The 27,660-nt window shown below is 50.9% G+C and overlaps 1 protein-coding gene across 14 annotated transcripts; it reads left to right on the forward strand.

Moving 5' to 3' along the window:
• Positions 1-333: 333 nt before the first annotated feature.
• On the forward strand, positions 334-27,243 carry PITRM1 (pitrilysin metallopeptidase 1). Of its 14 annotated transcripts, none has more exons than XR_014073551.1 (27): positions 334-397; positions 2,311-2,413; positions 5,715-5,821; positions 5,997-6,148; positions 6,597-6,711; positions 6,790-6,886; positions 7,493-7,653; positions 9,776-9,902; positions 10,142-10,230; positions 10,723-10,851; positions 11,404-11,517; positions 11,676-11,772; positions 12,848-12,982; positions 14,249-14,387; positions 20,003-20,119; positions 21,174-21,306; positions 22,313-22,433; positions 22,533-22,609; positions 22,825-22,990; positions 23,234-23,334; positions 23,875-23,995; positions 24,155-24,248; positions 24,695-24,807; positions 25,363-25,488; positions 26,194-26,339; positions 26,551-26,653; positions 26,733-27,243. XR_014073551.1 is itself a non-coding variant. In XM_081558574.1 (27 exons), exons 4-27 carry the CDS (start codon positions 6,106-6,108, stop codon positions 26,830-26,832), a joined length of 2,727 nt encoding a protein of 908 aa, XP_081414700.1. In that variant the 5' UTR covers positions 334-941; positions 2,311-2,413; positions 5,715-5,821; positions 5,997-6,105; the 3' UTR covers positions 26,833-27,243. The 14 variants fall into 14 exon arrangements, 13 of the variants coding, with proteins under 13 accessions (XP_081414700.1, XP_081414707.1, XP_081414703.1 ...); XM_081558574.1 differs by having other exon boundaries at positions 334-941; positions 24,192-24,248; XM_081558581.1 differs by having other exon boundaries at positions 334-941; positions 7,497-7,653; positions 24,192-24,248.
• Positions 27,244-27,660: the final 417 nt, after the last annotated feature.

Below are 27,660 nucleotides of genomic sequence, written 5' to 3' on the forward strand. Positions count from 1 at the left end.
ACAGGTGAAGCCCTACTCGGTCCACTGCCCTAGAGCTGCTGATGGACGCCTGAGCCGGCAGAGTGCCGGCGGCCAAACGTCTGTCCCAGAGACTTGCGTTACCTGTGGCCTGAGGACCAGGAAAGTCACCTGGCTCGGGGTAAGTCTGCCCCTCCCCCGAGCAGCCCTTCCTCTCCCTGCCCAGGCCCCACCCCCCGCGCACAGGCCCCGCCCCCTTCCCCGCCAGCCTATCGGAGAGACCGTCTCTCCGGGCGCGGGCCAATTGGGAGGCGGCCAGCTGGTCCCGCCCCGCGGCGTGCGTCGGGTTGCACGGGGTCACGCCGGCGGCGAGCTAGTCTGGCTGCATGTGGCGCGGCGGCTGGAGGGCGCGGAGCGCGCTCCGGAGGCTGAGCGGCGGGTGAGGGGGCGGGGCTGGGGGCTGGGAGCGAGGGGACGGTGACGTGGGGAGGGGGCGGGGGGCCGGGGCGGCTGGGCTCCCCGACCCGGGGCTCTTCGCACGGGGCTCAGGCTCCGAGAGCCCGGCCCACAGCCGGGGCGCCCTAGCAGGCCGCGGTGCGAGGACGGCAGAGCGGGCCCCGCGGTGGCCTTCACCCCGGAGGGAGGGAGCCCCTCTCCAGTTACCGAGGCTGGGGAGCTGCCGCCAGCGAAGGCGGAGTGAAGCCGGCCAGGACCCTGCGCGGACCGGTGGTCAGGCCTCCGAAGCGGAGACCCCCTGAAGTGGGCTTACACGGGCTACACGAGGGGGCGGCGGGCAGGGCTCTCGCTGGGCGTTTGCTCTTTCCCCGCAAACGGGCGGGAAGCTTGAGCGCCTTTGTGGCCTTGAGAGTGGGGCCTCCGGGATGGAGGGCTGATCGCTCGGGCGTGTTCGAGTCTTCGCGGCCCCTGAACCGCGGCCCGCCAGGCTCATCTGTCCACGGGATTCTCCAGGCGAGAACACTGGGGTGGGTTGCCTGCCCTCCTCCGGGGGATCTTCCCGACCCAGGGATCGAACCCCAGGGTCTTGTGCATTGGAAGGTGGATTCTTCCATGTCTGAGCCTCCAATTCGTGTTTACTGAGTGGATTTATGGGAAAAAAATACATTTAGTTTCAAACTGAATCAGCATCATTCCTTTTGACTTTGTAAAATGTAACTTTTTACTTTCTAAAGAAACATAAATTGTTTAGTTTCATGCTGATTCAGAGAATTATTTTATGGTGGAGTTGAGCTGCTGTTCGCCAAGGGGAGGAAACGGGGGTGTCTGTCGTTGGGTTGTCTTTATTGGGTATTTGGGTCAAAATCTTTTATCCTATAATTCTAGAATTGGCTAAATCCAAGACGGAAATGTTGGTTGTTTATAGAATAGACCCATACTATTGCATGATGTTGAATGAGTCAGTGTTTTCAGCCCATACTTTCTATAAAGAACATTTTTGTGAGATTTAACGTTAATGTGGAAAATACTATAAATTGTGTCCCTTTTACCCAGGTTAAGCTTACCCTTTACCCATCGTAACTCTCCCTCTCTCTTAAATGAAATTGCTCTTCTGGTTTACAGAAATAACTTTGTTTTCCTCTGTATTTTTACCATCCCTGTATAGTCTTACAGTACGGTGTTACCTGGTTGGATGGCATCTTTTTTTTTTTTGCTTCAGCATCGTATGCCCACATCTTTGATACATGTAGTTGTCATCCATTCATTCTTAGGGCTAAGTTTATCAACTGAATAGTTCAGTTTATCTGTTTTCTGTTACTGGACTTTTGGGCTGCTGGGGTTGGGGCCCTTGGGAAGGGTGTACACGTTGTGCATTTGTGCACCAGGGAGTGAGTGCAGGTCACAGGGCACATACATTGAGGGGAATGAACTGCTCATCAAATAAGGACAGGGCTATTCTGAAGTCTCATTTCAGTGTGCACACCCAGTGGCCGTGTGAGCCCCTGACAACACTAGATTGTTAATTCTCACTAATTTGGCAGGTGTGAGATGAAACTATTGTAGTCTGAGCTCATTGGGATACCGTGATCTTGACATGAGAATTGTATTTTTTCCCCAGAATCAAGGGAAATTGGTGACGTGATTGTATTACACTTACTTATGGACATGTAGAAATAAAAGGTTTTCAACATTAAATGTTTGCTATTACGAGGCTTAGGTGAGTTGAGGTACAATTGAAAGGACTTTAATGGAAACTGATTTTCTGAAGTGCGTTTAGAAGATGCAGGTTTTCATGTTTCTTAGAATTCTTTGTCACATGGCAGTGTTTTTGTTATATTGCTGAATTATGTTAGCCAGTCTTCGAGTAGATAATCTGACTCCTTTCCTTAAATGTAGCATTGCCCACCTCGGAGCCTGGAGGTGGGGGAGCACCAAGGCCTGTGAGCGAGCGCTGCAGTACCACGTTGGAGAGAGGATCCACGGCTTCACCGTCAGCCAGGTGGGCCTGGGGGCGCCTCCTGTGTCAGCTCAGAGCAGAGATGTGGGGGGTGGGCTTGTTCATCTGTGTCCCCAGCCCTGGCTTCCTTCAGTTTCACAGCAGATGCTGGAAGGAACAGAGTTTGCAAGTGAAAGGGTTTCCTGACTCTCAGATGAAAGCAGACCCCCTAACCCCTTCCCTGAGTGCCTGAGGCCTCACTTCTTTGCAGAGCTTAGGGAGTAAATAAACAGAGTTTTGTTTCTGCATTGCTGATGACCTGTGTTGAAGACTGAAGGCCCCATATCTACTCAGGTCAAGTTCCTACCATCAACCAAGTTTGCTCCAAAGCTGGGCAAAATCTTTCTGGTTTTGAGCCATTTGGGTTTCAGGATTATAGAAAAGAGATTGTGTGGGCCTATGGGTACTTAGTTTATGTTAAAATATCTTGTTTTGTTTGGCTTAAACTTTGTTTTTTTTTTTCTTTAATGCTATAATTGACAACGATGTACAAGACATAGTCAACTGGATGTTGGTTTCACACTGTACTTTACACTAATAAAAACAAAGTCAGGCAGCTCACAGTCGGGAGGACTTGGGTGTGCAACAGGAAGACGCAGGAGGGTCTGCTGGGCACAGGCAGGGTGGGGATGGGTTTGTGGAGAAGTAAAGGAGAGCCACCATCTGTCTCCAGAAACAGGGGCAGGAGGTATTCAGGGCAGGGTCTCTAAACCACTTAAAGGGGTTCATGGTTGTGGGGCCCCTAAAGCAGTCTCAAGAGACTTGGGATTTCTGAACAGTTCTGGTTAATAATACTTTCTTCAGAGGCATGATTCTTGTGGAAACTTAGTTTATAATAAACCATGGTCCTTTTTGAGAAATAATTACTGTGAGAGCTGTTTGTGAGGTAAACTGGTTTTATTTTTTTACTTTTAATTAACTTATTTTTGGCTGCACTGGATTTTTGTTGCTGTGTATGGGCTTTCTCAGGTGGCGCTAGTGATAAAGAACCTGTCTGCCAACGCAGGTTAGACTTAAGAGACGCCAGTTCGATCTCTGGGTCGGTAAGATCCCCTGGAGGAGGGCACAGCGACCCACTCCGGTATTCTTGCCTGGAGAATCCCATGGACAGGGAGCCTGGCAGGCTGCAGTTCATGGAGTTACAAAGAGTCGGACACAACTGAAGCGACTTAGCACACATTCATGGGCTACTCTAGTTGCAGTGTGTGGGCTTCTTATTTCAGTGGCTTCTCTTGTTGCAGAGGACAAGCTCAGGGCACGAGGGCTTCAGTAGTTGCAGCTCTCAAATTCAGTGGTTGTGGCTTCCAGGCTTTAGAGCACAGGCTTCGGTAGTTGTGTCACATCGCCTTAGTTGCCCTGTGGAATCTTCCCGGACCAGGGATCGAACCCATGTCCCCTTTCTTGGCAGGTGGGTCTAAACCACAGGACCACTAGGGAAGTCCAGAGGCAGACTGGTTTTAAATATTAGGTTGGTGCAAACATAATTGCGGTTTTGGACCATGAAATTTAAATTATGATAACTAGGCTCAAATACATCTTTATAAATTAAAATAGGAACCATTACAATAAATACATTTTTGCTAACAAGACGTAAGTTTGTTTATTCCTGTCACATAAAAATTCATGCTTCAGGATTCAGTGAACTTTTGGGAAGCATTTTCTGCATCCTGTTGGTTGTGGAAGCGTTTTCCTTGAGAAAGATTTGTCGAGATGCTTGAAGAAGTGATTATCAGTTGGCGAGGGGTCAAGTGAGTATGACAGATGAGGCAGAACTTTGTAGCCCAGTGTGTTCAACTTTTGAAGCATTGGTTCTGCCGCTTGCGGTCGGGCATTGTCACGGAGAAGAATTGGGCTTTCTGTTGACCACTGCCTGCTGCAGGCGTTGCAGTTTTCAGTGCATCTCATTGATTTGCTGAGCTTGCTTCTCAGATGTGATGGTTTTGCTGGGATTCAGAAAGCTGTAGTGGGTCAGACACAGAACAGACCACCAAACAATGACCATGACCTTTTTTTGGTGCAAGTTTGACTTTGGGAAGTGCTTTGGAGCTTCTTCTCCAACCACTGAGCTGGTTGTTGTATAAAATCCACTTTTCATCACATGTCGCAATCTGATTGAGAAATGATTCGTCGTTGTTGTGTGGACTAACAGAAGACGACACTTCAAAACAAGGATTTTTTTTGATTTGTAGTCAGCTCATGAGGCACCCATTTATCAAGGATTTTCACTTTTCCGATTTTCTTCAAATGCTGAATGACTATAGAATGGTCAATGTTGAGTTCTTTGGCAACTTCTTGTTTAGTTGTAAGAGGATCAGCTTTAATGATTGCTCTCAGTTGGTCATTGTCAACTTCCAGTGACCAGCCACTACGCTCCTCATCTTCAAGGATCTCATCTCCTCTGCAAAACTTCTTCAGCCTCCACTGCACTGTGTACATTCACTAGCGGTTCCTGGGCCAAATGCATTGTTGACGTTGTGAGTTGTTTGGGCTGCTTTATGCCCATTTTGAACTCGAATAAGAAAATCGCTCAGATTTGCTTTTTGTCTAATCACATCTGACAGAAGTACAGTTGTGAACTCCAAGTTGTAAACAGTTTCATTGCTGTAACTTAATGTGGGCATCAGTAGGCCACTTGAAGCACGTAGTTTTTGTAGCAGGGCCCCCAGAGTAGGCTCAGGACAGCAGAACTTTCACCTCTGCCCTGCTAGGAAGTTGCAATGGTCAAGACAGGTCCCTGTCACACCCAGTGGTGGTCATGGTGACAAGTGCTAAGGTTACAGGCGGGGCCTTGATGCAGTTGCTTCAGTACCAAGGACAGTGGAAGTTACCCAGTGCCCACAGACAAGACCTCCCCCAGGGGGTGACGAAGAGTTTGCTGTTTTTAAATAATAGAATAGTTCTTTTCATTTATTTGACTGTCCTGAGTCTGCTTTGCGTGGGCTTTCTCTATTTGTGTTGAACGGAGCTCCTCTTCATTGTGGTGCGTTCCAGGCGAGTCCACTCTCTTCCAGGGCAGCCCAGTGCGACACAAGGGGTCTGACTCCGGGCTCTGTGATCTTGGCAAATTGTCCTGTCAGCCCCAGGCTCAGTTTTCATCTGTAAGTGGGGTGGGATGCCTCCCTCCCGGGGTCGCCTGTGGCACCCTTGGTAGATGCTTGCAGACAGTGGGCGCTCAGGAGGGACAGTGGTGTTGTCCTCAGCCCCAGGTCTTAGCCTTCCTGGTCCATGGTCCCACAGACACAGCATCCCCATGCTGCACGCCTTTCCAGCCGAGTCGAGCTCCCCCATTCCCTCGTTGTTGCAGGTGACGCCTGTCCCCGAGCTGTCGCTGACAGCCGTGAAGCTCAGCCATGACGGCACGGGAGCACAGTACTTGCACCTGGCCCGCGAGGATGGAAACAACCTGTTCAGGTGTGTGTGCGTCCGGGGCTCACGGTCTGGACGCCCTGCAGGGGCGTCTGCCGCACCTGCAGCGGTTCAGCAGGAACGGAGAGGAGGGGAATCTCTCCTCTGGCTCCTGCGGGTCAGGGGGGGATGCGGCTGGCCCACACCCCGAGGGGCTCTAACCATGTGGCTATGTCCCCAGTGTGCAGTTCCGCACCACCCCCACCGACAGCAGCGGCGCCCCCCACATCCTGGAGCACACGGTTCTGTGCGGCTCTCAGAGGTACCCTTGCCGAGACCCCTTCTTCAAGATGCTGAACCGGTCGCTGTCCACATTCATGAACGCCTTCACGGGTGAGACGCAGGCTCGGCCAGGGCTGCCTGGTCTCAGATCGGGGGGTGGCAGCCCATAGGCTGGAGTCAAGTTCCCAGTCCCTGTCTGGAGGCCGTTTGATGCATAATCCCTTAGGAAAACCACACTGGGGTTGATTGTAAAGCTTGGGAGTTTAGGGAAAATGCATCTGAATTTTTTCTGGAAAAGGTGACCGCTGTTTTCTTTGGGGAATAATGCTATAAAGGTCAGTTAGCAGGGCTGGTGTCTGGGTTGTGGGTGCAGGAAGCAGGGGGTATGGGCTGGCGGCAGGCACCCTGTGGGCAACCCCACCGCCCCACCCCCCAGTGGGTGCTGCTGCTGCCTCTGTGCCCCGGACAATGTGGACCTGCTGTGAGGCTGAAACAGACAGTGCTGACATGAACCTGGGGGAACCGCCGTGTTTAAAACCCTCCTCTTCTTTGTGTCTAGCTAGTGATTACACCCTGTACCCATTTTCCACACAAAACCCCAAGGACTTCCAGAACCTCCTATCCGTGTATTTGGACGCAGCCTTTTTTCCATGCTTGCGGGAACTGGACTTCTGGTATGTAGCGATTGGTTCATTGATCTTTAGTTCATTGATAGAGTCACTGTTACCATGTAATCACCTGTCACTCTTCAGGCAGGAAGGATGGCGACTGGAACATGAGGACCCGAATGACCCCCAGACGCCCTTGGTCTTTAAAGGCGTCGTCTTCAATGAAATGAAGGGAGCATTTGTGAGTGTTTCCATCTCTCATGCTGTGTTAAATTTGCTACTGTATAAAATGTTGGAGTACAAACAGTCTTTGCAGATGGCTGACATCTTGTTATGTCACTTAATATCCTTACTGTGAGAACCTGCGTTAGTGCAGACAGTGTGGTGAGCTGGCACCACTGGGCAATGAGCTGGACGGCAGTTCTCAGTGGGGGTGTGGGGACCATGGTGACCTCTGGTCTTTGGGGCTCGGCCACATGAAAACCATGTTCCTGACAATCCTGAGACCTTGGTTTTCCGCTCTTTCCTGCCCCAGTGTAGGATGGGGTTCACAGATACAATGTCTCTCAAATTATGGTAAAGACGATCACGTGCAGTGAATGTTGCAGGAAGGCAGGTCACAGGGATTTTTTGTTTCCTGACACTACTTTGGGGTTCAAGTGTGCAGTAGCACCATGTCTAAAAAAACAATGTACACATCTTAATTAGCACTTCATGGCTGAAAGGAGCATCTGGGTGGGTACTTGGGGGGTGTCGGCAGGGGGACTCCCGTGACGTGGCTACTTTGTTGAATCATGTGAACAGTGTGTGTGTCAGTTTTCACATACATGTATATTTTTACTTGAAGACAGATAATGAGAGGATATTCTCACAGCACCTTCAGAACCGCCTGCTTCCTGACCACACATACTCGGTGGTCTCCGGAGGGGACCCCCTGTGCATCCCCGACCTCACGTGGGAGCAGCTCAGACAGTTCCACGCCATGCACTACCACCCCAGCAATGCCAGGTGATGCTGCCTGGGAAGCCTGGTGCCGGGTTGCTTTCCTCCAGTGTCCTGCTTCTCTTGAGTTGGGCTTGGGAGGCTTCCTTCACGACCATGGGCAGTGGACGGGAGCCTGCTGTGTGCGGATGTGCCCCCAGACCCACAAGGCGAGACCTCTGCCTGCCGCCTCTGTAGCTCAGCCTCAGGCTGATGGTGTGACGGGAGGTTATGGTCCTCCTCTCAGGGCTGACGCAGTTCTGGAGAGGTGCCCCCAGAGAGGTAGCTGTGTCATTCAACCTCTGATCAATTGCCTGTTTCAGGTATGATTAATAATAAAATGCTGACAGTTTGCAAGGACTTCCCTGGTGGCTCAGTGGTAAAGAATCCGCCTGCAGTGCGGGAGACGTGGGTTCGTTCCTTGGGTCAGGAAGATCCCCTGAACAAGGAAATGGCAACCCACTCCAGTATGCTTTCTTGGGAAATCCCATGGATAGAGGAGCCTGGTGGACTACAGTTCATGGGGTTGCAAAGAGTCAGATATGACTTAGTGACTAAACAACAGTAGTTTACAAATACTTGAAGCAGTCAAGTAAAGTCATTTGCAAAACTATTTTAAGTGTAAAATTTTAAAAATTTAATTATGAAAATTCCTAATCATCCAGGGGAGTGTAGGGAATAGATCAGTGAACCCCATGTGCTTAGCCTGTAGCTCCGTCCTGTGGGTGTGTACATAGACACGTGTAGACACAGGCAACTAGACATGTATAGATGCACACAGACATGTATATGTGTATAGACATACATGGATACACATAGATATTTACAAGAATGTTCTCTTATGTGAGATAACACTTTTCACATTTAACAGAATAAATGATTGAATAAAACCACCTATGCCTTAACTGAGATTGATTTCCAGTTGTTCCTGAGATGTTTGATCAGTCGAGGCCCACAGGCAGCCTTTCCTTGCTGTGTCCTTTAAGCACCCTTTCTGGTGGGACGGTGCCCCCTCATGGACCACAATGACCTCATGGAAATATTTTCATATGTGTATATATTTAAGACCATGTGATCACCAGATGAAATTTAAAAACTTTTTAGTGCTCAAATTGTCCCCACAGTGGCCTAAGGAAGTTCCTTGACAGTCATCCTTGACATCTTCAGTGACTTCTGATTTCTGCTCTGGCCGCAAAAGCAGGCCTCCTCCTGCTCCAGACCCGTGGTCGTTCCTCCAGGGGTCCTCGGGCTGAACCATTCGGGCGTGTGGGGACCTCCTGCAGGTGCTCCTCACTGCTGGCTTCGCACTGTCTAAGCTCTGAGGGGGAGGCTTACGGGATCTGTAGGATACTAGCTCCCAGGCCCTTAATTGTAGCTCAGACTGTGTTCTGCTAAAAAGATGAGGTCTGCACTATGCTCTTTACTCCAGTGAGTAATGTGTTGTCCTAAAAACATGGGCGATCTGAGATTCGTAACCCAGATTTGACGTTTGTAACGTTTTAAATTCTGTTGTTAGTCTTAGATGGATTATTGTGGTGCTGTAGCTTAGGTTTTAGGAGAAGGCAATGACACCCCACTCCAGTACTCTTGCCTGGAAAATCCCATGGATGGAGGAGCCTGGTAGGCTACAGTCCATAGGGTCGCGAAGAGTCAGACACGACTGAGCGACTTCACTTTCACTTTTCCCTTTCATGCATTGGAGAAGGAAATGGCAACCCACTCCAGTATTCTTGCCTGGAGAATCCCAGGGACGGCGGAGCCTGGTGGGCTGCCGTCTATGGGGTTGCACAGAGTCGGACACGACTGAAGCAACTTAGCAGCAGCAGCAGCAGCTTAGGTTTTAACTATTTTAATGTGTAGTTTATTTGGTTTTTGTAACACATTTATAGTAGATTCAAAATGAAGAGCAGTTTTTACCAGATTTTATTTAATTAATCCTTTTTGTACAATCTGTGCTTTGTTTGAACCACGTCTTGAGAAAAGAGCAGAAGCCTCTCTATTTGGTGTTGTGGTTAAATTAAGTGAAACAAGTGTTCCTGTGTGAAGTTGACATCAGTGTGGGGACTGGCGTGTTCTGGCCGTTAGATCCTGCACACTCTCCGGTTCAGACAAAGCCTGATGTAGACTAAGGTGCTCTCTCAAACTTCAGGTTCTTCACTTATGGTAACTTTCCACTGGAGCAGCATCTGAAGCAAATTCACGAAGAGGCCCTGAGTAAATTTCAGAGAATTGAGCCACGGACGTCAGTTCCAGCCCAGAAGCCCTGGGATGAGCCGGTGAGAGCTGGGTCCGAGTCACAGGTCAGCAGGCCTATGAGCATGTGACATGCAGGTGGGGTGTGTGTTCCTAGGGTTTCCAGCGCCACGGACCTGCCGTGGTTGTGAGGGTTCCCCGGCCGGAAGAGCGGTGGTCCGTGTGGAAGCACAGTTGCCCTGACGAGAAGCACTGGCAATGTCCTGCAAGTTGGGCGCCCTTGCCCATCTGTGCCTGTTGACGCGTGCCTATGCCCTTGCAGAGGGAGTTCCAGATCACGTGCTTCCCGGACTCGCTGGCTGAAGGTCCCTCGGGGCAGATGACCATCAGCGTCAGCTTCCTCCTACCAGAGTGAGTGTGTGAGGCTCACGCCGCCCACCCTGTGGGGATGCACCCTTGGGAGCACTGGGTGGGGGGGTTTGGGCCTCCAGTGGTATAATTAGATGTGGGGTGTCTAACAGCTTCAGGACAGTTTGAGTTTAGTATTGGGGTCACAGTGCCTCTGCACGTGAGAAGAGCCCTGTGAACTCTGACCTTGAGAAGCTTTGTTCACACAAGACTGACCCCATGGCCTGGCCTGAGGAGTGTGGGCAGGGAGGGCTCCCGCCGCACTGTCACTGTCTGCTTATGGTGTGGGACCGCCAAGGTCCCACAGTGTAAGAGCTTTGCAAGTCAAGAAATGCTCTTTTGCCCATGTAGCTGTTAAAATAGAGGCTGAAATGCAAGAATTTCTAGTAGAATTTCAGCTGTTTTAGAAAATGTGTTTATTGTGGTTTTAGTAGTTTTGGAAACATTTCCACGGGCCAACCATTTCCCTCTCTTCTCCCCTCTTTATAAATGAAGCATCACCAACACATTTGAAGCCTTCACGCTGAGCCTTCTGTCTTCACTCTTGATCAGTGGCCCCAACTCCCCCTTCTACAAAGCCCTCATTGAATCCGGACTTGGCACCGACTTCTCTCCTGACGTTGGGTGCGTGTCACTGTCAGATCAGATCGTTACTCCGCGGTGAGGGGCACTTCTGACACCTGATAGTGTCTGGACACATTTTGGGCTGGTTACTGCAGGGCAGGGGTTACTGACTGCTCATGCGGTGTGGGTGGGGTAGGTCAGTGGTATAGGTGGCTCCACACCCGGTGGTTAGGAGAGGGCCCTCTTCCTGCCCCAGCTGTGCTTCCAGTGGGCAGTTGACAAAAAAAGCCCAACAAGGTAACTCTTCCAAGAGTGGCATGCTGCTGCCTGCTTGAAAAGTCAGGCCATTAGAAGTCCTTTGAAATCATAGCATTTGGTAAAACTCTCTAGATTTGTTCTGCTTTGGAATTTTAATTGTGGTGGTTTTTGGAAAAACTAAAAGGACATGAGAGTGAATGTGAGCCATCATATCTGAGCAGCAGATACCTGAGGAGCTGCCCTCCTGGCTTCTCCTGGCCAAGTCCTGTAGAGGCTCTGATCTCGGTGAAGTGTCTCCTCAACCAGCGATGGAGGGGCGTGCAAATTCTGACATGTCACCTGCTTTCGTACCAGGTACAATGGCTGCACACGGGAGGCCTACTTCAGCGTGGGCCTGCAGGGCATCGCAGAAAAGGACGTCCAGACGGTCCGGGACATCGTGGACCAGACGCTAGATGACGTCATCGAGTACGTGCGGCGTCTGCAGGGCTGGGCTGGGTCCTCATTCCCAAACACAGGCTCACATCACGTGCACTCTTTCATGCAGCTGTTTGAATGTCACCTTTGTGGCCTTGTTGTTCAGATGCATGGATTTTTCACCATCTGAGTTCTTGATGTTTCTGTAGGAAAGGATTTGAAGAGGATCGCATTGAAGCATTACTTCATAAAATTGAAATACAGATGAAGCACCAGTCCGTCAGCTTTGGACTCACCCTGACGTCTGTGCGTATTTTTAAACTCCTCAGCCTCTTTTTTTTGTTAGTTCGTTTTTTTTTTTAATTTATTTCTTTTTGGCTGTGCTTGGTCTTCATTGCCGTGTGGGCTTTTCTCTAGTTGTGGTGTGCAGGCTTCTCATTGTGGTCGCTTCTCTTGTTGCAGAGCACAGGCTCTAGGTGCTTGGGCTTCAGTAGCTGCAGCGTGTGGCTCAGTAATTGTGAGGCCCAGGCTTAGTTGCTTCACAGTACGTGGGATCCTCCTGGATCAGGGATCAAACCTGTGTCTCCTGCATTGGCAGGCAGATTCTTATCCGCTAAGTTACCAGGGAAGCCCAGTTAGTGATTCTTGAAAATACAGATTGTTATTCACAGCACCTTTCATTTGAACTGGGAAAGTTATGGTGTATGGCTCTGATATAAAATCACTGTTAATTTAGTTTTGTAATACATCGTTTGTGTTTTTATTTGCTTACTTCATTAGCTTTCCGATGTCTTATTTTTTAATAGATTTAGAGAGTGCTTAAAACAGATAGGGATTTATCATGACTTCATAATTATATTTTCCATAAAGTAATTTTTAAATCTGTGCTTTCTAAATTGTTAGAGGGGGAAAATCATGAGTTCTTCTTCTAGCCAAAAAATGATTTAATTTTCTTCATGAGCAGTTATCTGTGGTATTTTTAAGTCTAGAAGCTGCTGCTGCTGCTGCTAAGTCACTTCAGTCGTGTCCGACTCTGTGCAACCCCATAGACGGCAGCCCACCAGGCTCCGCCGTCCCTGGGATTCTCCAGGCAAGAATACTGGAGTAGGTTGCCATTTCCTTCTCCAGTGCATGAAAGGGAAAAGTGAAAGTGAAGTCGCTCAGTCATGTCCGACTCTTAGCGACCCCATGGACTGCAGCCTACCAGGCTCCTCCGTCCATGGGATTTTCCAGGCAAGAGTACTGGAGTGGGGTGCCATTGCCTTCTCCGGTCTAGAAGCTGAGTCCTGATGAAAAGGCAGGCTTGGATGTTTGCTGGGCAGACACAAGGTTTGCAGGTTACTGTGGCTCGCTGTGACTCCCCTGCCTGCCCCCCCAATAGTACATTGCTTCCTGCTGGAACCACGACGGGGACCCCATAGAGCTCCTGAAGCTTGGAAGTCAGGTGGCTCAGTTCCGAAAGTGCCTGGAGGAAAATCCAAGGTTTTTGCAAGAAAAAGTAAAACAGTATTTTAAGGTAAGAAAATTGAGAATTTATGTCTGTAATTTTGAAGCTGGATTTTATAATAATGAAGGAAACATTAAGAATATACTTTGCATTGTATAAGTCAATTTTTGACAATATGGGATTTAATTTTTAATTGTTGATTAAAAATGTAAATGGTCATATTAGCTTTAAAAACTCTGTTTTCCAGATATTGATGCAGGTGGGTTTTTGTGTATGAGTGTGTTGGGGGGGTGTTTAACAGAGCATCTGCCTGTATTGCTTTGGTGAGAAGGGTGCTTCTTGGCTTGCGAGATCTTGGCTCCCCGACCAGGGATTGATCCTGGACCCCAGGGGGTCACCCTGTATTTTTGTTCTGTTTTGCTAATAGATTGTATAGAACATGAGAAGAGTTGCCCAAGTGTGTGAATGTTCTGGTTGTTTTTACCAAGGACTCTTTGGTGCTCATTTGTCTCCACAGACTTGTGGGCTTTTGTGCTTTGTGTGTGTTCCCTGGTGGACCGTCACTGATGGAGGGGAATGTCATCTCCCCCGTTGCCCTGGGTGGATGGGAGTGGGGAGGACTGTCCTGTGGTGGGTGGGGTCGTGATCCTGGGCACCTGCGCTGGGGGTGGGGCACATGCTGTGGCCGTTCGTCCTGCGTCTGATCACAAGCCATTTTGCACACAGTGCTTGATGTGCTGTGGTAATCCCGCTCTGTGGTGTCGCACTTGAGCTTTCTGTGGGCGTGTGTGGCTAGTGGCTGCAGTAAGTCAAGGGGCCCCGTGTCACCTAAGTCATGTTAGATCAGCATCTGTTTTGTCCTCGTGGTTTATAAAATACTGAGTGGAGAGTTTAGTTTTGGTTTGAGAAGTTAGTATGATGAAGACTTGGTAAAAAATTATTTTATTCTGTTATCTTCAACTTAGACTAAAGCAAAAGGTTTATTATGGTATTAAAATGTGCAGGTGGTTTCTTTGTACAACCAAGGTGTAAAGGCACTGTTGAATGTCGATGCGTTTGTGGTTAAGACATAGGAACTACAGTGACTGTGCTCCAGACAGTAACAGCTTGGCGTGTGGACCACATGGTCCCTGCAGAGCAGGTGGCCTCAAGGATTGCTTGTGGCTCCTGGGTTCTGCGTGCACAGCCCCATGGGGCAAGTTCTGTTGTCATCACCGTGAGAAATGGGAAAACGGAACTGTGGGGCTAGGGGTACCCTTGCTGGAGGCTGGCTCAGTGCTGGATTCCATAAGACCTTATTTTTAATTGACTTTTCTCTTGCTCTGGTTGTTGCAGAATAATCGGCACAAGCTGACTTTATCCATGAAACCAGACGACAAGTATTCCGAGAAGCAAGCACAGATGGAAACAGAAAAACTGCAGCAAAAGGTCACTTCTCTTTCCCTGGAAGACAAACAGCAGATCTATGAGAAAGGTCAGGTCTGGCAGCTTCCCCGCCCTCACCCAGCCCCACCGAGCTTCCAGTGCTAAGGAGGCGGCTGGTTTCAGCCAGCAGGTCTCTGCTGGCTGCCCGCAGAGTTCTATGTTAACCCCAGCAAGACTGACCTTCTCTCAGAAACTATACCCTCTGATTCAGCAGGAGAGGCAGGAGTTCTGGGAGAGAGGTGGCTTCACAGGGTTTATGCATTTACACACTTCACAGACGCCTTCTCCTTACCGAGGCTGTATAGGCCACTGGGTGTGTACTCCGTGGCAGTCTGCAGCTGACTGCAGACAGATCCTGGGGACGGAGTGCGCTATGGGCTCAGAGGTGGCAGGTCTCGGGGGATGCAAGCCTTGCATTCTTCACGGAGCCCCCGTGGGTACCTGTAGTGCAGGCACTGTGAAGACAGAAACGGGTCTGTGGTTTCTTAAGTGGTAACTCTGCACCACCTGTAAAGCCCAGCGGTCCTACTCCTGAGCGTTCGCCCAAGAGAAGTGAAAGCGTCTGTCCACATGGGCCTTGACATGCCCCACATGTGTCTACACAGAGAGGTGACTGAGATGTCCACATGGTGGGATTCTGCTCAGCCATAATGAGGGCCAGAACACTGGGACACGCAGGGTTGTGAGTCACAGGCCGTGAGGCCAGAGTGGGTGGGGCTGCCTCTGGGGCGGTGGCCCTGCCATCGATGGTGGCATGCTGCTCACGTTGTGCGTTTGGCAGAGCCACTGGGTTCTATACAGCAGTTGCAGGTTGTAGCGTATGACGTTTACATAGGTACACAGTACACAGAAATACATATACATCCACCTGCCCCCCCACCCCTGAAAAGTTGGCTGGGATTACACGAAGAATTTATCAGACATGTCAGCAGGTGGAGTTGACTCTAGTGTGACTTAATCATGCTGAGTTTGAGGTGATTTGATTTTGTAAAAACAGTTAATGTCGATGTGTAACCTGTTTAATCTCTGAAATCTTTATGTATGCAGAGAGTTACTTTAAGCTCTTCCATAAATTTGTTCTTAATTAAAGTGTAAATGAAGTATAGTTGATTTACAATGTTGTATTAGTTTCTGGTGTACAGCAGAGTGGTTCCGTTTCTTTTTCAGATTCTTTTCCATTGTAGTTTATCACAGACTATTGAATATAGTTCCCTGTGCTATTACAGTAGGTCCTTGTTGGTTATGTACTTTAGTGGTGTGTGTACGTTCATTCCACTCTCCTAATTTATCCCTCTCCACCTCCCTTTGCCTTTTGGTAACCATAACTTTATTATTTTTTTAAATAATTTTATTTATTTTTGACTGTGCTGGGTCTTCATCTCCACAAGAGCTTTTCTCCAGTTGCAGCGAGCAGGGGCTGCTCTCTAGCTGTGACCAGACTTCTCATTGTGTTGGCGTCTCTTGTTGCAGACCACAGGCTCTGGGGCGCATGGACTTAGTCGTTGCGGCCCTCAGGCACTGGAGCACAGGCTCAGTTGCTCTGTGGCATGTGGGATCTTCCCTCATCAGGGATCAAACCCGTGTCTTCTGCATTGGCAGGTGGATTCTTTACCACTGAGCCACTAGGAAAGCCTCCTAATTTTTTTTTTTTTTAATTGAAGAGTAACTGACATAACATCATATTAGTTCCAGATGTATAACATAATGATTTGATATATTTATATGTTGTGAGATGATTACCACAGTTCGTCCAGTTAATCTCTATTGTTGTTGTTCAGTCGCTCACTTGTCTCCAGCTCTTTGCGAGCCCATAAACTGCAGCACACCAGGCTTCCCTGTCCCTCAGCATCTCCCGGAGTTTGCCCAAGTTCATGTTCATTGAATTGGTGATGCCATCCAACCATGTCATCTTCTGCCGCCCTCTTCTGCCTTCAGTGTTTCCCAGCATCAGGGTCTTTTCCAATGAGTTGGCTCTTCACATCAGGAGGCCAAACTATTGGAGCTTCAGCTTCAGCATCAGTCTTTCCAATGAATATTCAGGACTGATTTCCTTTAGGATTGATTGGTTGGATCTCCTTGCAGTCCAAGGGACTCTCAAGAGTCTTCTCCAACATTACAGTTCAAAAGCATCAATTCTTCCATGCTCAGCCTTCTTTGTGGTTCAATTCTCACATCCATACGTGGCTACTGGAAAGACCGTAGATTTGACTATACGGACCTTTGTTGGCATAGTGTTGTTTTTGCTTTTTAATACACCGTCTAGGTTTATCATAGCTTTCTTTCCAAGAAGCAGTCCTCTTCTAATTTCTTGGCTGCAGTCACCATTCACAGTTATTTTGGAGCCCAAGAAATCTGTCACTGTTTCCATCTTTTCCCCTTCTATTTGCCATGAAGTGATGGGACCAGATGCCATGATCTTAGCTTTTTTTTAATACTGAGTTTTAAGGCAGCTTTTTCACTCTCCTCTTGCACCCTCAATCAAGAGGCTCTTTAGCTCCTCTTCCCTTTCTGCCATTAGTGTGGTATCATCTGCATATCTGAGGTTGTTGATATTTCTCCGAGCAATCTTGATTCCAGCTTGTGCCTCATCCAGTCTGGCATTTCACATGATGTATTCTGCATAGAAGTTAAATAAACAGGGTGACAGTATACAGCCTTGTCATGCTTGTTTCTCAATTTTGAATCAGTTTTGAATCAATTTTGAATCAGTTCCATATAAGGTTCTAACTGTTGCTTCTTGACCTGCATACACGTTTCTTAGAGACATATCTCTTTAAGAGTTTTTCTGTTTGTTATGATACACACAGTCAAAGACTGGATGGGTGGATGGTGGGAGAAATGGATAAAAGGGGTCAAAGCTACCCCTCAATGAAATAGAAGTAGATGTTTTTCTGGAATTCCCTTGGTTTCTCTGTGATCCAGCAAATGCTAGGAATTTGATCTCTGGTCCCTCTGCCTTTTCTAAACTAGCTTGAACATCTGAAAGTTCTCAGTTCATGTAGTGCTGAAGCCTAGCTTGAAGGATTTTGAGCATAACTTTACTAGCATGGAAAGTGAGTACAGTTGTCCAGTAGTAGGAGCATTCTTCAGTACTACCCTTCTTGGGAACTGGGTTGAAGATTGACCTTTTCCAGTCCTATGGCCACTTCTGGGTTTTCCAAATTTGCTGGCATATTGAGTGCGCACTTTCATAAACATCATCTTTTAGGATTTGAAATAGCTCAGCTGGAATTCCATCACCTCCAATAGCTTTGTTCATAGTGTTGCTTCCTAAGGCCCACTTGACTTCGCACTCCAAGATGTCTGGCTCTGGGTGAGTGATCACACCATTGTGGTTATCCGGGTCATGAAGACCTTTTTTTGTACAGTTCTTCTGTGTTTTGTTGCCATCGCTCCTTGATCTCTTCTGCTTTTACTAGTTCTTTACTGTTTCTGTCCTTTATTGTGGGCACAATAATAGACACACGGTAACCTCTATTATCATACCTAGAATTTTTTGTGTTGTGATGAGAACTTTTAAATTCCCTTAGCAATTTTCAAATCTAAATTCAGTATTATTAGCTTCAGTAACCATGCCATACATGACGTGCCTGGAACTTACAGCTGCAGGCTTGTAGCTCTGACCCCTTTCATCCATTTCTCCCACCACCCACCTCTGGCAGCCACAGTCTGTTCTCTGTTTATATGAGCTTGCTTTTTTGTGTTTTTATTGTTTAGATTCTCCGTATCAGTGAGATCATAGATATTTCTCTGACTTACTTCCCTGAGTGTAATACCCTCAAGCTTCATCCACATTGTTGCAAATGGCAATTTTTCCTTCTGTCTCATGACTGAGTGTGGTATTCTGGGGTGTGTGGTGTCGGGTGGGGTGGTTGTGTGTATGTGTGCATTTTTACCCATTCATCATCTGTGGACATTTAGGTTGTCGTTTCCACATGTTAACTATTGTAAGTAGTGCTGTGCTGCCATGGACATTGGGGTGTGTGTCTCCTTTGCAGTTAGTGTTTTTATATTCTTCAGATAGATAACCAGGAGCAGGGTTGCTGGGCCATATGGTAGTTCTGATTTTACTACTTTGAGAAGCCACCACACTGTTTCTCGTAGTGGCTGCACCAGGTCCCATTTCCACACACAGTGCACAAGGGTCCCTTTCATCCACAGACTCGCCAGCAGTTGCTGTATCTCTTGTCTGCTCTTCTGACAGTTGTGAGGTGAGGGCTCATGTGTTTTGATTTGCATTTCCCTGGTGAGTGGTTTTGGGCACCTTTTCCTGTACCTGTTGGCCATCTTTGTTTTTGGAAAAATGCCTGTTCAGTCCTCAGCCCATGTTTTAATTGGATGGTTTTTGCTGCTGAGTTCTTTGGATATTTTGGGTATCTTACCAGATAACATTAGATTTGCCAATACTTTCCTGCTATGTAGGCAGCCTCTTTATGTTGACAGTGTCCTTTGCTGTCAGGTTTTTAGTTTGATGTGGTCCATCCATTTTCCAAGCTGTTTGTGGCACAGAAGGTAATTCCACAACCAAGCAGAGAGACGTGTGTTCCCTGAGTTATCAGGCGCCTGGCCTGGCCATGGAGGTGTCTTGTGTTAAGAAAACTCGTATGTTCCAGCCCACACCTGCCTGTGGAGGGATGGTGGCCCTGGTTTCAAGATCACGGCAGTGATCGCGAGACATAGGACACAGCCTAGTGCATTTACCATTGCATCAGGTCAGTTTGACTGTGGACTGGGTGCAAAGAATCTGTGAATTGGGGTCCAGTCTGCAGATAAGCACCAGTGAGAAGTGGGAATGGGAGGTTAGTTTGTTGGAAAAGTCAATCTTCCAGTTTGGGGCCTGCATCGTGTGTACCGTGTGCAGGGGCATGGCTGGGTCGCCGGGGCCTGTGGTGGAGCAGGTGCCCGCGGCCTCTGTCCCATGCTCTTCAGGACAGAGGGCGCGAGGGAGCTTTCTCAGGACGCGAGGACATGTCTGAGGCGCAGCGGTTGGGGTGTTCCACTTGACGGGGGAAAAGGCCAGGTGGGGGCCTTGAAGGTGTGGGGGCTCCAAGAAGTATGTGGAGCTGGCTCCCTGGCCTGCATGGGACCAGGTGGGGACCTGGTGCTGGAGACTCAGGGTGGGGGTGAGGCGACTCAGGCTGACAGGACTTCACCCTGTGATACCCCCTCCCCACGGGCTGCCTGGTCTGAGCAGGAACTCGAGGAGAGGGTGTCCGTCCGTCTCCTGTCACCTCCCCATCACATCAGTGTAAGATCAGGCCCTGAAAGTGTGTTCATTCATTTCTTTATTTGTGAACTTTATGTGATCACCCAGCATATTGCCATGATGAGTGAAAATGAAATACAAGTAAATGAGTACAGAGTTAGTGCACTTCAACCCACAAGCTCAGTCTGTGGTATAAAACGGGGGCGGGAACTGCTTGCACAAACTCCCTCCCCGAGCAAACCTGTCCTCTGAAATCACTGAGGATGAGCTGGGGGGACGACTGCTGCTGGGTGCTTACTGTGCTGCTGTCTCTGGTTCTGGCAACCTCTGGCCCCAGCGCTGTGGGGCTCCCTGCACCCAGGGGAGACTACAGAAAGTAACGGACAGGAGAGGGACTGAGCAGGGCCTTCTAAGGGCTGGCCTGGTTGCTCACTGCCACTCCTCCCTGCCGCCAATAGGTTTGGAACTGCAGGCTCAGCAGAGTCAACCTCCGGACGCGTCGTGTCTGCCGGCGCTCAGGGTGTCGGACATCGAGCCCCACATACCGGTCACGGAGCTGGAGGTGGTGCAGGCAGGTCAGTGGCGGGTCCCGGTGTCCCTGGGAGGAGAGTCACCGGTGGGCGTCCTCGCAGGATGTTTGAGCCCCCGTTTCTGGTCCTGGGTCTGGCAGTGCTGAGTGCCCCGCTTCTGGGTTCCACCGTGTGTATGTTCACATGGCTCTCAAGGGCCTGCTGTCCTCTGGCACCCCCCCCAACCGCCCTCTCCGCAGCCCAGTCGGGCAGGGGTCCGGAGGCCCATGGCGCTGGGTGTTGCCTTGCGGGATGCAGAGGGGTCGCTGCTGCTCCCTGTTGCTCGCTTCCCCTGGACGCAGGACCCTCGCCTGTGCTGCTGATGCTGCTCCCCGTGGCCGTGATGCGACAGCCCCTCCTGCCCAAGCAGGTCTGACCCCAGCACTGGGCTTCATGGTGCCCATGTCTAGTCAGGGTTCTGGCTGTGTGTGAGCACCCCTGACTCATGATACATCTATTGTTACTCATGTGTGAATGTCAGCAAAGCCCCTCCTCTGGCCCAGGCTTCTGGGAAGCCCTGTCAGTGTCCCCTTCAGGTCTGGTTTATCAGTGAAGTTCATTGAGTCAGTGTCGTGGTTCGTCATCAGTAGTGCTCAGCTCTGCTGCAGGTCAGGCACTGCATTCGGGATGTGAAAATGAGAATACAGGGTAGTGCCCGAGAGGCCTGGGGGGTAAGTGGATGTGGGGTGGGTGGGGTGAGGTTATGTGGGACTGTGTTGTGGGAGGGGCCGCCAGCATCCCCCCATGCCCAGGATTTGAGTGCAGGTGGTGGTGCTGGACCGCAGGTGGTCAGACACCCCAAGAGCATCCCTGCTCTGCTCTTGTTCCTCACAAAGCAACTCAAGATTTCCAACTCAAGATTTACTTTTGCCTTAACAAAAGTACTCAGGGAAAGTTGTCTGAATGATGCACGGCGAACGAATAGTGTTTTTTTGCTAATATGATATAGAATTTAAAGCTCCATCCTTGAAAACCTTTAGCATTTTAAAAATATTACATGACGGTTACATGGTTAAAACTTTGCTGGTAAGAATATGAAGAAGCGCCCTTGTTCCCACAGCTGGGGACACACCAGTTCAGTACTGCGCACAGCCCACCAACGGCGTGGTCTACTTCAGAGCGTTCTCCAGCCTCAACGCCCTGCCCGAGGAGCTGCGGCCCTATGTGCCGCTCTTCTGCAGCGTCCTCACCAAGTAAGGGGCCAGACGAGGCGGACGCGTGCCTCTAGAGCTCGGCATGTCTCCCCTGGTTACTCGGGTGTGTTCACTGTGTGTCCTGATTCAGTGTATCAGTGTCACTCGTCAGTGAACGGTTTTATTTTGCAAACCTTATAGTGTTGTTACGGAGAAGGCAATGGCAACCCACTCCAGTACTCTTGCCTGGAAAATCCCATGGACAGAGGAGCCTGGTAGGCTGCAGTCCATGGGGTCACTAAGAGTCAGACACGACTGAGCGACTTCACTTTCACTTTTCACTTTCGTGCATTTGAGAAGGCAGTGGCAACCCACTCCAGTGTTCTTGCCTGGAGAATCCCAGGGACGGGGGAGCCTGGTGGGCTGCCGTCTATGGGATCGCACAGAGTTGGACACGACTGAAGTGACTTAGCAGCAGCAGCAGCAGCAGTGTTGTTACAGTAAAGTGGGTGGTGTATTTGTTGAGAATTTTCCTTCTGGACATCATACTTTCTTATTATAATGTAGTACATTAAAGTACATTTGTAAACTGTGAACGTAGTACACAGCTATCTCAACTAGGTTCTTTTTTAAGATAATAAAGAGAATAATTCTTCTCATCAGAAGCTTTAAGCTTTAAACGTGACATGTAGGGCTGGGGTCACCCGCAGAACCTTTCCACCACTCCCCACCCTTCATTAGTATGGCTCCCGCCACCTGCCTTCCGGGGCAGAGGGTTCTGGGAGAGCCTGGTCATCACCTTGGCTTCAGTTAGTTATTGCACTTGGGGCAGCGATGAGGGTGTTCTCCCAAGGCGTCATCCATGTTGAAGTGACTTCTTGAGAGTGCAGAGAAGCTTGTTTTTCAGATCCCCCACCCCCAAGACTGCCTGTACCTGAGGGGCTGCAGAGCTTGGGGTGGGGGAGCCCAACTACTGGGCAGGCATCGCTGTGGGCGGGGTACCCAGTCGGGCAACTCCCTGCCCAGAGGACCCTCTGCCCCGTGACTCTGCACTCTCCCTGTATAGGCTAGGCTGCGGCAGCCTCGACTACCGGGAGCTGGCCCAGCAGGTGGAGCTGAAGACGGGTGGCCTGGCCGCCGCCCCCCAGGTGCTCCCTGATGACTCGCACCTCGACACCTACGAGCAGGTGACCATTTCCTCAGGCGCAGACTGGTGGGGGTTGGTTTTTCCGGTATCTTTTTTTCTTTTTCAGAAGGTCAGAATTCTTTCTTCCCTCCTGATTTAGGGTGTGCTCTTCTCCTCTTTCTGCCTCGATAGAAACCTAGCAGACATGATGCATCTGTGGACTGAGATACTGAACAAGTAGGTGTTTGCAAAGACATGACCCCAGACATACCAGAGACCCAGTCCTGTGAGCAGACACTTGGCCCTGTTGTGATTGGTTCCAGGCCTGGTCCTGTGGTCCCTGGTGGAGTCTAGACATTTTCCTCCCCTGAGAACTTGCCTTCGGCAAGTTTCCCACTGGGGAAGGGGGCGTGGCTGGGTCCCAGGGCTCATCAGGGCTTTCTCCGCCGCAGCCCCCGCCTAGAGGAGGAGGAGCACTTCCGTGTGCTGGTGAGGATGGCCGCCCAGGAGCTGTCCAACGGGGTCCCCGACTCAGGCCATCTCTATGCGTCCATCAGGGCTGGCAGGACGCTGGCACCTGCGGGGGACCTGCAGGAGACCTTCGGGGGGATGGACCAGGTGAGGTGCTCAGGCTGGCCGGCTCTCCAGGGCTCTAACAGATTGGCCAATGTGAACTGGCCAGGTTTCGGGGGGAGGGGGAGAAAATGTCTCTCTCACCTTATTTTCTCAAGCCCCGTAGCTCCCTTCCCTCGAGCTGGGCACGTGCAAATCCCATGTGTGCAGAGAACCATACACACACACACCTGTGTCCCTGTGTAAAGACGTCTGGTCCAGGCTCTCCCTGTGGGCTCTCTGATTCAGGTACTGCTGATGAAGAGAATTGCGGAGATGACCGACCTGCAGCCCGTCCTGGGAAAGCTCTTGCGCATCTGGAAACACCTGCTAAGCTGTGACAGCCTGAGGTAGGGCCGCGCTGGCCTCCAAGCTGCGCTTAACCTCCTTGTTGCTGAGTGTGGTGTGGAGATGCTTTTCAGAGGCAGTGCTCGGGTCAGCCACAGCGTGCATCCTAGAGCCCAGGTCTTCTCAGTGTTTGTCAGACGCTTTTTTATGATAGTGTCTGATTCAGTGGAGGTTGGAGGAACCACAGAGAAATGTTTTCTGAGAGGGTGGAGAACTGTCACCACCCTCTGACTACTTAACACTGCTACTTGAATGAAGGTGTATCCTCCTCTGAACAGTGTGTGTTCTGAGACCATGGCCCCGAAGGCACCGTAGGCGGGTCTGTTCTCTGCACCTCCTCGTCCTCGGGGACACAGAGCTCTGAGCCAGCTGAGAGCAGGGTCAGGTTTTTTCGTACCCAGAAAGCATGCAGCAAAGGAAGATGGCTATGATGTTTGGCTTTTGGTTTATTCAGCTTTTGTTTGTACAGTTACATGTACATATTCTTACACTTTGGTAATCTTTTCACAGTAATGGTTCTGTGCACACACTGTTTTAAACAGATGTTCTGTGAACGCGACTGCCCAGCAGATGTCGCGGGTGGAGGGCGCTGTGGAGGCCTTCCTGAGGAGCCTCAGCCGGAGTGAGAAGGAGCAGAGGCTCGTGTGCCCGCATGTGGTGGAGGTGAGGCTGGGGGCCCGCCCTGGGGCCCAAGGACGAGGTGACTTCTGGTCCCCGAGCTTCACAATGGAAGAATACTCGGGCCACAGAGCCTATACTGCTTGAACCCTAAGCGTCCGGGCTGTTTCTGGAATGTACCTGACCCACTCACGTGCGTTTCAGGGTGTACTCATTTCTCTGGGAAACGTTTCACTTCCAGAAACCTGCACCCAAGGCATCCGGCAGGAGCTGCCCGGTCATAAGGAGGCTGGTGACGGTGAGTCCCTTCCTCTCACACCCTGCCCACTTCGCTGCCCCTTCATGGCCAGCCCATGTCTGGGACCACCAGGTGCTGTCTGTGTGAACGCCCCGTGTTCAGTCCGCCTCTGGTCAAACATCACTGCTGCATGGGGATCACTTCACCTCGCAGTCGTCCCCCCCCCCCCCGCCAATGACCCTAGGAAAGCAAAGGCGCTTATCCTGGGAAAATGACCAGATGACACATGCTCAGGGCCCTGGGAGACAGTGGGGTGAGGTGACCCAAGGGGTCTGGGCGGGCTGGGATGTGTCACCTCCATCCTGCGGAGGTTGTGTGGGGCGAGGTTGCCAGTGCTGTTATGTGTGGACGGGGTTGCTGCTGCTGCCCGGGGTATCATGGTCAGGGCTCTGGGTCCTTGAGGGTCCTGGCCATGCAGCGCTGACATGGCCTGGCCTCTGCCCCAGGACCCCGCCTTCGAGCCCTGCCAGACGAAGACGCACTTCCTGCTCCCGTTCCCCGTGAATTATGTTGCCGAGTGCGTCAGGACTGCCCCGTATACAGCCCCGGACCACGCCAGGTGCATGGGGCAGGGCCCTCAGGAGCAGCACTGTGTGTGGCTCTGTTGAGTAGCAAGATGTGGGTTTAGAAACAGACAGACACCACCTTCCCTGGGTGTGGGGACTTCACTGCCTATACATCACAGAAATAGAAGTTCCTGAAAAAAGACGTGAGGACGGGTTGGATTCCTCCCCCCCCCCCCAGCCCCGTCCCTGCCAGGGAGCAGAGCCGTCTGCGGGCCTCCACCTCTCCCAGGAGCTCAGGCTCACCCTTCACATGGCGGGGCGGTGTGCTGTCATTGCTTACGGTGGACGTCGTGGGGACACAGGGGTCTGGTAGACTTTCCCCACTGGAGCGTGTTTTCCAAGGGAGGGACATGTTGACAGTGGAGGCCACTCACCTAAGGCACCCAGGTGCTGCGGCAGTGCAGTGGGGTGTAGGCCCGTCCCTGTCCTCCCGTCACCCAGGCCTCATCTTGCTCGCATTTTCTTGCCCTCGTGGATCACGCTGTGTTATGTTCAGTCCTGCCCTGCCAGCTGTGCTGTTGTTAATGTGCATCTTTTTATCTTTTCAGCCTCAAGATCCTGGCACGGTTGATGACAGCTAAATTCTTACACACAGAAATTCGAGAAAAAGGTGGTGCTTACGGCGGAGGCGCCCGGCTCAGCTACGGTGGGATGTTCACGCTGTACTCGTACAGGTGGGTCTGAGCGCGCTGCACACAGGGCCTCACACGCAGAGCCAGCTTCAGAAAGACGTTCCCCTGTTCTCACCACACCAGCAGTGGGGACAGACAGTCCTGGGAACCCTGGGCCTGAAACAGCTCTGGGGTTAGTGACCAGGGTATGTGGGAGACGACCTGGGAACTCTCAGGGCCAGGCTGGGTCCTCAGGACCGCAGACTCTCCTGCCCGCTCACGTCTCCATCCTGTGGGCCCCGCTGCCCGAGGGCAGGACTGACATCTCAGGGAAGGGGGGGCTTCCTTCTGCTCCTCACAGGCTGGACGTGGTCGTGGTTGTGTGGGGGCCATGGGTCTCCAGAGGGACAGAAACAAGGTGTATTTCACAGATGCCCGTGTGAGTGAGGACCTTGGAGGATCCTGAGTTCAGGGAGGGTGCCGGAGATCGGGCTCCACGGGGGCCATTGTTTCGTCTGGGGTGTCTGACGTGTCTTCTGTTCCCTCTGGCCAGTCCTTGTCCTGGTGGCAGAGGTGTCATTAGCAGGGTGACAGGCTGGGTCTCCAGGGACAGTGTTGGTGACTTGTGCAGCCACTCATCAGTGTCCAGAGCACTGGGCTGTCTATACCATGTGAAAACAGCCGCTGATGACCCCAAAGTATGGACAAACTGCGTCATACTTGGTTGTCCCTTGGTAAGTGTGAGTATCTGACCCCTCGGGTCTCCAGGGATCCACGTTCCACGGAAACACTGCAGTCCTTCGTGAAGGCCATTGACTGGGCCAAGGCCGGGAGGTTCACCCAGCAGGACATCGACGAGGCAAAGCTCTCGGTTTTCTCCACCGTGGATGCTCCAGTGGCACCTTCAGATAAAGGTGCGTGGTATAGCAGACGCACCTGGAGCCACGGTGCCCGAGCTCGTCCTCCCAAGACTGTGCTTCCACCTTTGCCCAATGTCTCAGCCGAGTCGGGAGGAGTGGGCATGAGCGGCAGTGCTGAGACCTGTGGTGGAAGCGGGGCGTGAAGGCCGGGGGTGGCTGCGTGTCCCCACAACCACCCCATCCCATCCCCTGTACTCACTCTCAGGCCTGGACCACTTCCTGTATGGCCTCTCAGACGAGATGAAGCAGGTACACCGTGAGCAGCTCTTTGCCGTCAGCCACGAAGACCTGGTCAACGTGAGCAACAAGTGAGTGGGAGCCGGGTGCTTAGCGTCCAGTCCCTGTGACCCCATGGCACCTGAGTGACCGCTGCCCTCCTGCCTCCAGGTACCTGGGCGCCGGGAGACGCACACACGGCGTGGCTCTGCTCGGACCAGACAACGCGAGCATCGCTAAGGACCCGTTGTGGGTCATAAGACAGCGGTGACTAGACAATGCGAGCATCGCCAAGGACCTATCATGCTCATAAGACAGCGGTGACCCTGCCTCCTGATGCCGAGTGCCTTGCTTTCCTCACCTTTTAAGTTATTTTTTAGCAAAACTCTTGGTCATGTGTATATATTATCTATATATCAAATATATATGATCATATATACATGATATCATTTGATATCATTCTTAAAATGTTGCCTAAGGTCTTGCCTGGCAAGTCAGATGAAAACGCTTCTGTCCTGAAGAAGGAAATAGTGATCACGAAGAAATTAACTGAAATCATCACTTACTAGATGCCAGAGACGCACAGAGGATATATAGTCTTGAGACTTTGTAAAGCTTTAAGTGTTGTTTTACCTTACTGTCCTAGTGTGCATGCCTTTTAAAACTAAAAGGTAAACTCTGATCTACCTGTGCTTTAGCCATTATTTTAAATGACTATTTGCTGAAGTAGTTTTTAGGGACTTTATGGAGAAACGCATGAGGTGTCCCGATGCTGGCCTTCACTCACTGGCTGCAGGGCAACCGTATTGTCAGGCTCTGCTCCGAAGGGCACTGACGTTCCCCTGTCCCCCTCCTCCTCCAGGCACACAGGGCGGGGGCGGGGGCCCCTTCTCTGCAGACTCTGGGGCGCATGTCCCCGCTCCCCCTTGGCAGCATCACCTTCCCTGGTCCAGGGCCATCCGTGCGCTGGGCATCACCTACGTGTCGCAGGTCAGAGCACTGCCTATTTCCTCCAGTGACTCTGCCCTTGCCTGTGGCCAGCTCCGATTCCCTAGAAAACACACGCCTGTTTCTGCCAACAGAACCCTGACAGCCACCC

The sequence above is a fragment of the Giraffa tippelskirchi genome, chromosome 13 (assembly GCF_054371585.1).
Source record: "Giraffa tippelskirchi isolate mGirTip1 chromosome 13, T2T-mGirTip1v1.2.pri, whole genome shotgun sequence".
Taxonomy (NCBI): domain Eukaryota; kingdom Metazoa; phylum Chordata; class Mammalia; order Artiodactyla; family Giraffidae; genus Giraffa; species Giraffa tippelskirchi.